Here is an 11,855-nt window from a genome sequence, read left to right on the forward strand (position 1 = left end):
GCATATCCGTCTCGACGTGTGCCGAAATCCCTCGGCCTCCTCGTCGGCCGAGACGTTCTCGCTTCTCATCGCGAGAGCGCCGATTGAAGGCGACGCTTTACGCGCGGGCACGTACGTCTCTGTAGGCGTCCCGACCACTCTAATTTGTTGATAAATACACTACGCTCCATGGAGCGTCGGCGGTGGCTTAAAATTAGACTTTTACGAGCGGTTTCAGGAGGTGCGAGAGAGCGCTATCCCACGCTCGACGTATCCGATATCAAAGCTGGTCGGGGAGGGATCCATTATAGCCAGAAAGACGCGTTTGAGACAATTGTACATATCGCCGGGGCGCCACGCGGCGCTCCCGGAAATCACTTGGGAATTCTTGTGACGGAGACCTTTAACTGTTTGTAACCACACAGGATAAATGAAATTCGATGTTTCGCGCACGCATGCACGCACGCACGCACGCTCTTGAAGAAGACATCCTCTCCCCGAATCCTCTCCCTAAACATCATCCCACCCGCAACGAAATCTCCGTCTGCGAAGATGACGACTGAGATGCATCGATTGCGTCGAAGAAAGCACCATGGATTGGCGTCATCTTCCCATTTCACAAACTGAACGATATTCCTACAAACCCAATATAGAAATTCCTTCTACGACAGAGAACCCTACGATTGGCAGAGAGATTCCAATATACCGGACGCAAGTTCGATAATTAACGTTGAAGACGTGATCGCGTATTCCCACGACTTCGCCCCGAGACGGTTACCACAAGAACCGAGCGTCGAACCATTTGCGCTTGGCGGTTTCAGGCATACTCGGCGATGTCACCGAACGGTGAATCTGCAGCGCCGATCATGGGCTCGGCGGTGACCAGTGCGGCTTCCCTGCCACCAATGTCGACATTCCGGGGTAGTGCCGCGGTCGCGGCGAACAGCGGCACAGGGGCGCCGTCGCCGGCATCGTTGCAATATAGCCATAGTCCTGGTGCACCGACGACCGCGCCTTCCGCGCCCAACACTGCGCCCACGACGAACCAGCAATCCACCACGGACGACACCCTCGGCAAGACCCTCGCATCCGTCGTGAGCACCCGAGTATGTGTTCGTCGTCAAGTCGTTAAGTTTTTTTTTATTTTATTTTTTTTTATTTTATGTTAACACGCTAATAGAGATAAAAATTATTCGACGCAGACAAGAAGGCTTATAAAATAACGGATGTTAGATGAGACGAATACTTGAATATGATCTGAATAAGTTACGCTTAGCGCTTAGAAACATTAGTTTTTTTTTTTGCAACATTTAATGTAACCATTTGTCGCGGCGCTCAGATATACTAATCTCACTTTACGACGCGACGTCGTTACTTCGCGGATGATTCGGACGATTCGTACTTCGTAATGTTGTGTCACGACTGCGTCGTTATCGCGACGTTTTTCACAGATTTATCCCACGGACCAATCAGTATCCAGTTATAGCAGTAATCCATCTACGCCCGTCAGTTCGCCACCACCTTTAACCGGCTCGGCGCCAGGTTGGGCACCTGGAGCCGCGCCAGTCTCTCCGCATTTTACGGCGGACCCCAATCGTGGTATTCACATGGTACGTATCGAGGTGCTATCCCGTATTTCTACGATTACTAATTACGACGAGTATCTCACGGCCCGTCTCACGAGCCGCAGCTAGGATCTTTTCAACGTTGTCCATTTACGAATTATTCGATCGGTTCACCAGTTTAACAGTTACTTTGTTGACCTGATCATCGCGATATATGGGACTCTGTCGAGATGTAATTGATCACCGAACACCGTTGAAAGGTTTCTTGAACGCGCATATAGTTTTAGCCGCTTCAGAAATACGCACGCGGAATAATTTTTCACTTTTACGAGCGCTATGAAACACCGACAGTCACGTTTTTTCTGACAATATTTCGCTATACGTACGCTAATGTAACGGTATTATCAATTATCATTCGCTCAATACTTATGTTTTTTGGAGGAGGGGGAGGATTGTTACGAGCAATGGAGGAGCTCCACATACGAGCGGAAATTTAATAAAGAAAGGGTGCCGTTTTGCTCGTGTTTGTCGAAGATTTATTTTATTTTTTTTTATTTTTTTTTTTTTTACAAGAAATTACGATCGCTACTCGCACATGATCACGCAGCACTGAAATTGCACAGAGTGCATGATCGCGTTTGCACCGAGAAATCACCGTTTGTGTGCTTTCCTTACGAACGGCTGTTTATCTACATCCTCCCCCGCTCTCGCCCCCTTTTTTTGCGTAAAAAGTTATTAAGTTGTCCCTCCCGTTCATTTGATGACACATTTTTTATTCATTCCGCCCTGTTTGTTGTGAACGTTGTGTTGACTTGGTTGTTTCTCTCTTTTTTTTTTTGGTTTTGTTGTTGCGTTGGTGTTGTGTGTGAAGCCGGCGCCTGAACAGCAGAGGCTAGACGATGCCATCGGCTTCCTTCGCGACCACGCCGAGGTGAGGACCGCCGAATTTCAGTTTTTTTTTCCTCCTTTTCCTCCTCTCTTCATTCGCCACCCTTCTTTTCCATATTCTTTTACGCATGTTTACGCCACGATGACAAATGCCAAGACATGTCCATTGCACTTTTTGCTGATTACGCTTTTAATTAATTTTGATTATATATTGTGATGAGGTCTTCATTGTGCACAATGTATAATCGTAGCTTGTACTTTTCTATTAACAAAAACGCGTCTCGACAATCAGTCGGCATTAAATTGCATTAAATCCTTTAATTAATCTAATTGGTCGGACTCTTTTTTTTTACATATATAAAACTCTTGTAATTCTACCTTCCTTTCGAGATTCACTTCTTCGATTAGCAGAACTATCTTTTTACCGTGGAACATACAAAAGCGCAATAAGAGATAATTCAACTTTGACTTCTGATTCTTGCTCTTTGAAATTCTTGTAAGATAAGCTATAAGAATCTAAGGAAAAATATCTATGTATAATAATAATTAATGGTACATCTTCCTGTAGCATTCCCTCGAATAATTACGTAACGAAGCAGTAGACAATCTCGAACTATCGGTGCGTAATCGAGTCGTATTTTCGGTATTCTGTTGGTACAGGGGACACGGATGGAGGAGCGGTTAGACGATGCCATAAACGTACTGAGGAATCACGCCGAGAGTCAAGTGGCCCTTCATCTCGGCCCGGTCGGTCCACACGGCGGGATATACTCGCATACCTCACCACCGCAGCTGGATCATTTGGTAAGGGACTTCTCCAATCAGCGTAGTCAAAAAAATATCAGGGCGAGAGAACCCCACGCTTAGTTCTACCGCTCACTACTGTCATTCTTCCAGGCGAGTCCACATCCTGCGGTAACGGTGACGCAACCTCAGGGTTCCTATCCCGGTCTTACGCCTACGCCCGACACGGATGGTTCCATCAAGATCGAAAGGTTACCTGTGACGAATGCCAGTAAGTTGATGCCCGATGTGACGTACAGGACGAGTGATATAATTTGCAACGCAGGAGAAGCCAGCCCGCAATCACGACGACGATCCTCGTAATAAATTCTCTGATGACTCGATGGTGTATCTTTTCCTGATTATCTTAAAGACGTCCGGTGTTTTTTTTTTTTTTCCAAGAAGAATTATGATAAGAATCATGTTTACGACGCATTACTTGGCGTCGATCGCGACGCCGTTCTATTCTCGCATCGTCGCATCATCGAGCAGTCACTTTTCCCATGAATTCTTGCGAAGGAGAGGGAAAAGGGAAGGCGCTCCCAGGTGTTCCACACAACGGACTCGCGGGCCGAATAAGGAAATATTAGATAAATCACGCGAAGTCTTTGCTGTCCGGCGGTCGTGCCTGCATTATTCCTGCGAGTACGTTCGGTTATCTCGCTCTTCGTTTCTCTCTTTCTGCCTCGTTGCGTCCGTTCCTTTCGGGCCTCCCGCGCTCTTAGCGTCATTATGTCGACGGAGAACATTTGGTATCCTTTTACTACGGATTAGGAGATTCTGCGTTAGCCGGTCGAAGGAATGCAGAACATTCTTGCGGATTTGGAAACTGTTTACGCGCTTTGTACCGTAGGAATAGATGGAAATTCATGAAACCTCATCTGGGATAACTTCCGCGAAAAACAGCGCGTTGAGAACTAAACGGCTCTCGAGTCCTTTAAGGAAATACGTTCAATTGCGCAGATATTTGCACCGGGAACGTTTCGTTCGTAGCTCGGGTTGCCGGTGCGTCACTTAGCGCAATATAAAAGTGATCGCACTTTCGCACACAATCACGCGCGTCTGATTTATCCGCCGCGAGATTGTCGCACTGGAGGACTTTTAGAGAGAAACACACGCGAGCTAATACTTTCGCGAATCATCAGGCGAAAAGGAAAGAGAGAAAACATTTAAGGCGATCGGCTGAATCAGGGCGAAATCCTATAAAATGTTTCCTTCTCCTAATTGGACGCTTTTCACGGTTTCGTGACTAAGCCTCCTTGCTTAAAGCTCCGGGATAATCGAAGATCGTGATCGCCGTCTTCGGCGAAGGTCGGTCGCGTTTATTCTTTCCTCCGTTTCCGGATAAGTCCGTGCCATTTTTCCGCGGCTGCATCAGATAATCTGCCGACAATGCTCGAATGAGGCTACTGTCATAGAGTCGGCTTTTTTAAAACTCCCTTGGGATACGTTTCACCAATTACCTTCGGAACCACGAAGAAAGGAGAGACACGCGTTTCGGGCTGACATGAATTTTATCTGGTTTTTTCTGTCTTGCAAATTATATGCGCAGGGTGATCTCTAAGTAAATAGAAAAAATTGCACAAAGGAAATATAGTATGTCTTGGCTTATTTTAGGAAGAAAAGGTCCCATAAACATAAATACATTTGTTTATTAAAAATAACTTGATTACTTATATGCACGCACTGAAGAAAAGATTTTAGTAATAATAATGAAACATATGGCGAAACAATTTCAAATAAATGTTTGATTAATATAACCAAATATTTAGTAATATTTATTAACTATATTAATAGTACATAGACATATTAATAGTGGCAAATCGGTTACTAAACGATTCTTATTGTTACTATCAAACTCTTTTTCCAATGCGCACATCAAATTTGAATAAAATATCTCTAAATGTTTTCCAGATTTTTAAAATTTTTTTATTTTTTTTCTTAATTTTGACACTTTGTATTTTGAAAGTGAAACAGTTTAGGACATCTGTTATATAGTATTTTTTTCTTTTTAATCCTTTACACCACAAATTTTTGTATCAGACCGATTTTGTTAAACTTTGTCAGAGATTTTTCAGAACGCTGTGAGAAGTTACTTTTTTTTTTACACTTGTGTACTACAAAACTCTATGAGAACAAAAGAATCTGTACTTAAAGTCAAGAAATTCGACAAAATAATTAAAAACTGAGCGGAAAAAGGTGGGATTCCAAGAGCATGTCGAAAAGAATTAAAATAAGCCAGAGAATCTATCTATCAGTTCTTTGCACTTGAGAATCACCCTGTATAACAATGCAGTTGTCAAGAAAGTTTTAAGCGGCAGTATTAATAATGAGCAGAATACATCCCCTTAGAAAAGAGGAAAGATCCGCCCGACAGCAGCGGCGGCGAGACGAAGCCTTCGAGCAGCGAACTCGCGGCCGGTGTAATCGGGGCTGCTACAGTCAACTCGACGTCGCAGGGAAAGGGAACGAAACGATCGCGCAGATAGTAAGTATCTCAACAAATTTTTTTCAGAAATTAATTCCCAAATAAATTCCTCGACGCATTAGACGTGTCGAGCACAATAATGATAAAAGTAAGAGAAACTAGCAATCGACACACGCGTACATCAACGTCTGTCGTTTCGCTCGGAGTCTCATCGGACGTTGGAAAGAAAAAAATAATGTAGATCGTTCTGTATAAACTTGAAAATTTATTTATTGAAAATTTATTGGAAACGCGCTCGCAACCGACCTTTGAAAATTTATTCCCCGAACTAACTTGCTGTGTCTTTGAACAACTGTTGTTCGAGCGCTGATGAAGACTGTGACGATCCTGGCACCAAAGCGGTGCGCGAGAAAGAACGTCGCCAGGCCAACAACGTGCGTGAAAGGTTAGTGAACACACGCAGTACGCACTTCGTTGCATCTTGATACAAACAAAATTCCCTCCTGCCTCCGTTCCCGCTCTCACAATCCCGATAAGACATGCACACGTCGCTTACGATGCGGATGACGTGCGTCCGCATCGTCAGAGCGTGACGTACGAGTAAAACGACTCCACTGTACATTTTCTCGGGGAAAGTTCCTGGTCCACCTTAGTCGTATGCATGCCTAAAAACGAGGTGCTATTTTGTGACGAGCAATAAACCATCGAACGATTAATTCACATGTGATCAAGGGAGGGAAGGCGAACGCGTGGCATGTTTACGACTTTGTTACAACATGAGTACGAGTGTCCCGCAATCCAAAAGCTCCTTTACATCCGTTGCACTGTATAAGGCCCGTATTCAGGCGTGAACATTAAAATGTTTCTGGTTAAGGACATAAATGAGATGAGACAAGAATGTAATGTTAACAGCTCTCTCGTGCGTACCTGCAAATCAGTCTCATTTTAATCTCAGCTGAGATTCGGTCCCTAGGCATGCTACTTCGTTTTAGAACATTCCGCACTTATTTTGCATTACTTGAACGTTGCATCGAATTGCTCAGTTGTATAGATTTTTCTCTTTTTACCCCCACAAACGCATTTTTTTTTTTTTACTATTTTTCTACAAATGAGAGAACATGTCGTATTATTTGTAAACTAATCGTTTCACTATGTTGGTCATACGTGTCACATAAATTTTTATGAGGGATTGTCATATATTCTTAAAATAAAAGTCAATCAATATTTGTCTTTCAACATGTACACAATCAAGTATCTATTTTGATGTTATTTATGTATTTTTAATTTTTTTTTTTTTTTGTGTATATCGTCTTATTTTCTTATTATTTTCAAATTCTTTCGAATTATGTTATCCCGACAAAAAAAATCTTTACTTACAATTGTATAGATGTCATCTGCATTCTCTAATTTTCTAGGTAACAGCATCAAAATAGAGGATCTACATTTTTCGATCACTGTCCTTTGACGTGATTTATATAATCGCCATCGATTGTTTGTTCTGTGCAAAGAATATGGGCCTTTAAATTCGTAACCTACTTACATTATCCACGATTTCAAAATTACGAAACCATCTGCGTGTGTTCATTATCATATCACTTGTCTACTGCAGTAAGAAACGTATGCGTATATACGAAATCCGCTCGAACAACAATTAGGTGATTAGACTCCAGCAAGTCAAGAGCAATTTTCTTGCAATTTCGCGACTGTGTCGCGCGCGTGTCGCTCACGTTAATAATTCGATTGCTATTAGATAATTTAAGCGATATAGGCTAGAGTAAGTTGTGACGTAAACCAGGTGATTAATCGCGTATTGTTATTGCGCAACTGTTGTTCGAGCGCCGAGGACGAGGATGATGATCCCGACATGAAGGCGCAAAGGGAGAAAGAGAGGCGGCAGGCAAATAACGCTAGGGAAAGGTAAGATTCATGATGTACGCAGCGGACGAAAAAAAAAAGATTTTATTTCGTTCATAGTAATAGGACAATTCTGGTCAGTAGTAACGGCGGCCCGTATTCTATGTATATGTGACATGACAATGTAACATAAATACTTCAAAAGTATTTTTCGATGACGATGATAATAAATGACATGTTTTCCCATATATTTTATGTTTCACAAAATCGGCATGTTCTTGTTTATGCATGAAAGATTTACTTCTATCACATTCTTATACAATTGTAGTTGTATTAATAAAGAATTAAAATATATACACATTGTGGTACAATTGCGTTTTTCATAATTGGCTCTGCTATTAACTTTTTCCACTGTAAATGTACGAGAAGAATATTGCTTAATACGATGAATGTGTAAGTAGATGTTAAAAGTTGTAACATTATTACGAAATTATTCCAGTAGTATAACTTAATTAAGCTTATTCCGTTTTTTAACATTGAAACTCAAAGAAGATACTCTCGCGTCTTAATAAGACAATTATAAATGCTTAAATTTAATGTTTTATTATAGGATACGTATCAGGGATATCAATGAGGCTCTAAAGGAACTTGGTAGGATGTGTATGACACACCTGAAGACGGACAAACCTCAAACGAAACTCGGTATTCTCAACATGGCTGTTGAAGTTATAATGACACTCGAACAACAAGTCAGAGGTGTGTATGCCAACATATTTTATATTAATCCGCATAAATATTTATGTATTTAATCTAACTTTCTTTTCTTTATCTTTAGAGCGGAATCTTAATCCGAAAGCTGCGTGTTTAAAAAGAAGAGAAGAGGAGAAAGCCGAGGATGGCCCAAAATTACCTGGTCATCTTGCAGCGCACATAGCACATCCGCATTCTCATCCACACGCGCACTCCCAACCGCCCTTTCCCGCATTACCTGTAAGATTCTGTCAAAATTAACTATTTTGAGATTACTTTGGAATGCATAAATAAAATCGTACATCTTTTGTTTTAGGGTCCACAACCTTCCCTTCAGCACAATCCACCACAGCCGCAGTAGCAGCGGCTCAGTGGCGGTATCATTCTGTGTTAAGGGGTAGATACATCTTAAAATCGACAAGAGACAAGTGTATGAACATGACTTACATACCCATGTAGGATTTTTTCTGCTCTTACGAGTTGTGGAAATGTGCAAAAAATTGTGGATATTATGTGGTGCGTTACATTAGTAGAGGAAAGAAAGCAAGACAAGAAACACTTAATTGTTAAAATATCTTCTATATTATTTAATATGAGATAAATTATTTATATATTAATCAGTATTTGAATACTTTTTTCTTTTCCAAATTGCTTTGGACAGATACATGTTAGAGAGAATCTATCTATTAATTTAAAAATTAAAGATCAATTTAAATATATATTTTGTTGCTATAGAACAAGAGCGACACAGAAATAGCCATAATTTTTTTCACAATTTTTCAATATGCAATTAATAAGGGAAGAAGTTCTGTGCGCGCTCACCTCAGCATAGGGCAAGTAGTTTTAAGAGGCATCTACCCCCTCAAGGCGGCTTCAAATTATTTTTATAAATAGCGAAAAGAAAAAAACAAAGGAATATGGTTCCTCTTTCGAGATATATAATGTGTAGTACGATCGAGGTTTTATTAACGATCGAACTTCGCTGCTGACTCATGTTAAATTGCCACTTCTGTGTATACACTACCGACACGTTTACGTTATAATGCGCAATAGTTAGGAAGAGAACTCGAGTTAGCGAAAAAATGGAGCCATTGACTAAAGATGAAGATAAAGGCAGCATATTTCCGAATTTGATTAAATATATTTAAATATACTTTTTGATTACATAAATTGACAAAATCAATAAATCTTGATATTAAGAATTTTTTATTCTTATGACTTATCTAATTTTGATGAAATTTAAATATAGCATATGGATGCTAAAATGGCATATGGATTATGTCGCCTTTATATTGATCATTAGACGTTGGCAATATTGTATATAGAAATTATTATTTACGAGCGTTCAGTATGTGAATTGAAGATGCTAGCGGTTCGTTCACGCTCGCGAGAACACCATTTGTAACTGGTTCGCGGTGTGATAAGAAACTCACATTCCGATGCTTGCAGCTTCTTTTCTGTCACGTACAACTTGATTAAGGAAACAAAGACAATGAGAACTTTAAGCATGTCATTTGTTACAAGATTTGCTTCTCTAAAGATATAGAAAGATTAAAAAAAAAAATTATACACATATATATGTGTGTGTATATATATATATATATATATATATATATATATGTATATATAATACATGGTAGATATCATTTACACAAATGAATAAAAAGAAGCTGTAAGGAACGTATAAATAATAATGAATTCTTATTACACTGCATCATTTAATAAAATACTCTCATTTTTAACATCAATACTACTATCTCAGAGAAAGTAAGAAAACGTGGCCGTGAAGATACCCTACTTAATGAAGTTATCAGCATGTATTTATTTTACTCTATTCTTCAAGTATTTTTTACGGCTAGAATTTGATCATATATGCCATTTAAGTGCCATCTTTTTTAGGACTCTCTTGGTTTTGATATCGAGGATATTAATGCATTCAATTCTAGTTTATATTAAGCATAATTTATATACAAATCACATCTCATTTTTATTACAAGCCATTTTAATTATTTCGGATTTTGTATAACATATTTTTATAGTAACTGTAGGAAAATAGCGTGAACGATCCGTGTCCAAAACCGAAAGCGTACATTATAAGAAATAACACTATAAGAGATAACATTTGCATTACTTTCAACAAATAATTTGTTAATCATTTTATTACACTGATCGTTCGAACGATCTTTAATTTAAGAATAATGAAGGATTTTTAATTTAAGACATTTTAGGACATTCTTGAATTATATATTAATAATTTTTATGTATCATGTCTTTTATTGTTCGTGTCTCATCACGAATATAAATTGCAACTCCGACGAAATGGATTGTCCCAAATATTATTGCAGCATTAAGGAAAGCATTGAGCTAATAAAAATACAAAGCAAAAAGAAGGAATCAAGAGATCTCTCTCAATTATTGATTCAAATCGCACGCTTGTCATAATAACTTACTATGAAACATTGCGTTTTCATAACGATTTGTTATGCAACATTGCGTATATTATCAAGAATTAAAAGGCAAGAATTTAAAAAGCATTTACACATGCCAAGACATGCATTACGAGAAATACTACAACGCTTAGAAAAAATATGTTTTTGTTATGACATATAACAATGTTTACAGACGCATTTCACAAATATGCGTTATACAGTGCTTTTCTTTCACGATGCTGCATTGCTGGAGAAAAGACGATCTTTCTATGGCATCGACTGGTTTTGGTACATCGTCGAATCACTCTGGACCTTCTCAAATCTTCAGGGGGCTCCTCTTCCTGCGCTACCTTTGCCACCGATCAATCGGGCAAAAACTTTCTGTACTTATATACGCGGTGAAGTGGAATATAGATTGAGCGAACGCGAAATAAATAAGCTTCATAAGGCGTGATATAAGGTCGTTATGAACACGATTTAGCTCGCACTAGTACGAGAAGAGCCAAACCAATCAACCTGTCATAATCATGATTAATTATTATTAATTATTATTATTATTATTATTATTATTAATTATCGTTGATAAGATCTTTCGTGAGAAGTAAAGAACGGGACATTTTTGTTTTTGAACAAAAATATAGCTCAAACGTATCTGTACCCAGTTGCCATGTATTTTAATTTATTTAGATTCTTATAAATAAATTTTATTGAAAAAAATGAAACCAATGCAAACGCATCGAGTGCCCGTGTTTATTTCGCCTCTTTTCTCTCTGTTCTACTTTCTTTTTCTTTTCATCTACCGAAAATATTTTCTCTTGCACATAAAACGTATATCTATATCTATAGCTATATTTTTCTTCAAAGACACAACAGTATTTCATAGAAATTACGCGGAAGATCGTACGAATGTTATATACTTGCTCAGACTCTGTGGCAGGCTTTTCCTTTACCAATTTTTAAGATTTAACTCATATCAAAAATATGTCAAACATATCATATGTATATTTATTATAGGAATCTGCTATATATTTTCTCTCTTTCGCTCAATTTTCAATTAGACTCAATTTGAATATTTTATATTAACAATGTTTTTCTAACCTACACATTTTTATTACCATGCAAAATTACATTTAGTAATAGTATTTATTATCATATTTAAATTATATGAAGAATCAGAAC

At 38.9% G+C, this 11,855-nt stretch overlaps 1 protein-coding gene across 1 annotated transcript in view; it reads left to right on the plus strand.

The window, feature by feature from the left end:
• LOC105194232 (protein daughterless) overlaps positions 1 to 11,398 on the plus strand; it is a 136,836-nt gene extending 125,438 nt beyond the window's left edge. The window contains 10 exon segments of the mRNA XM_039451196.1: positions 801 to 1,085; positions 1,431 to 1,589; positions 2,416 to 2,475; positions 3,084 to 3,236; positions 3,330 to 3,447; positions 5,568 to 5,703; positions 7,474 to 7,560; positions 8,108 to 8,253; positions 8,333 to 8,487; positions 8,564 to 11,398. Of these exon segments, the coding sequence (XP_039307130.1) occupies positions 801 to 1,085; positions 1,431 to 1,589; positions 2,416 to 2,475; positions 3,084 to 3,236; positions 3,330 to 3,447; positions 5,568 to 5,703; positions 7,474 to 7,560; positions 8,108 to 8,253; positions 8,333 to 8,487; positions 8,564 to 8,608 (1,344 nt within the window). The 3' untranslated portion in view covers positions 8,609 to 11,398.
• Positions 11,399 to 11,855: the final 457 nt, after the last annotated feature.

This window comes from Solenopsis invicta, chromosome 6 (assembly GCF_016802725.1).
Source record: "Solenopsis invicta isolate M01_SB chromosome 6, UNIL_Sinv_3.0, whole genome shotgun sequence".
NCBI lineage: Eukaryota > Metazoa > Arthropoda > Insecta > Hymenoptera > Formicidae > Solenopsis > Solenopsis invicta.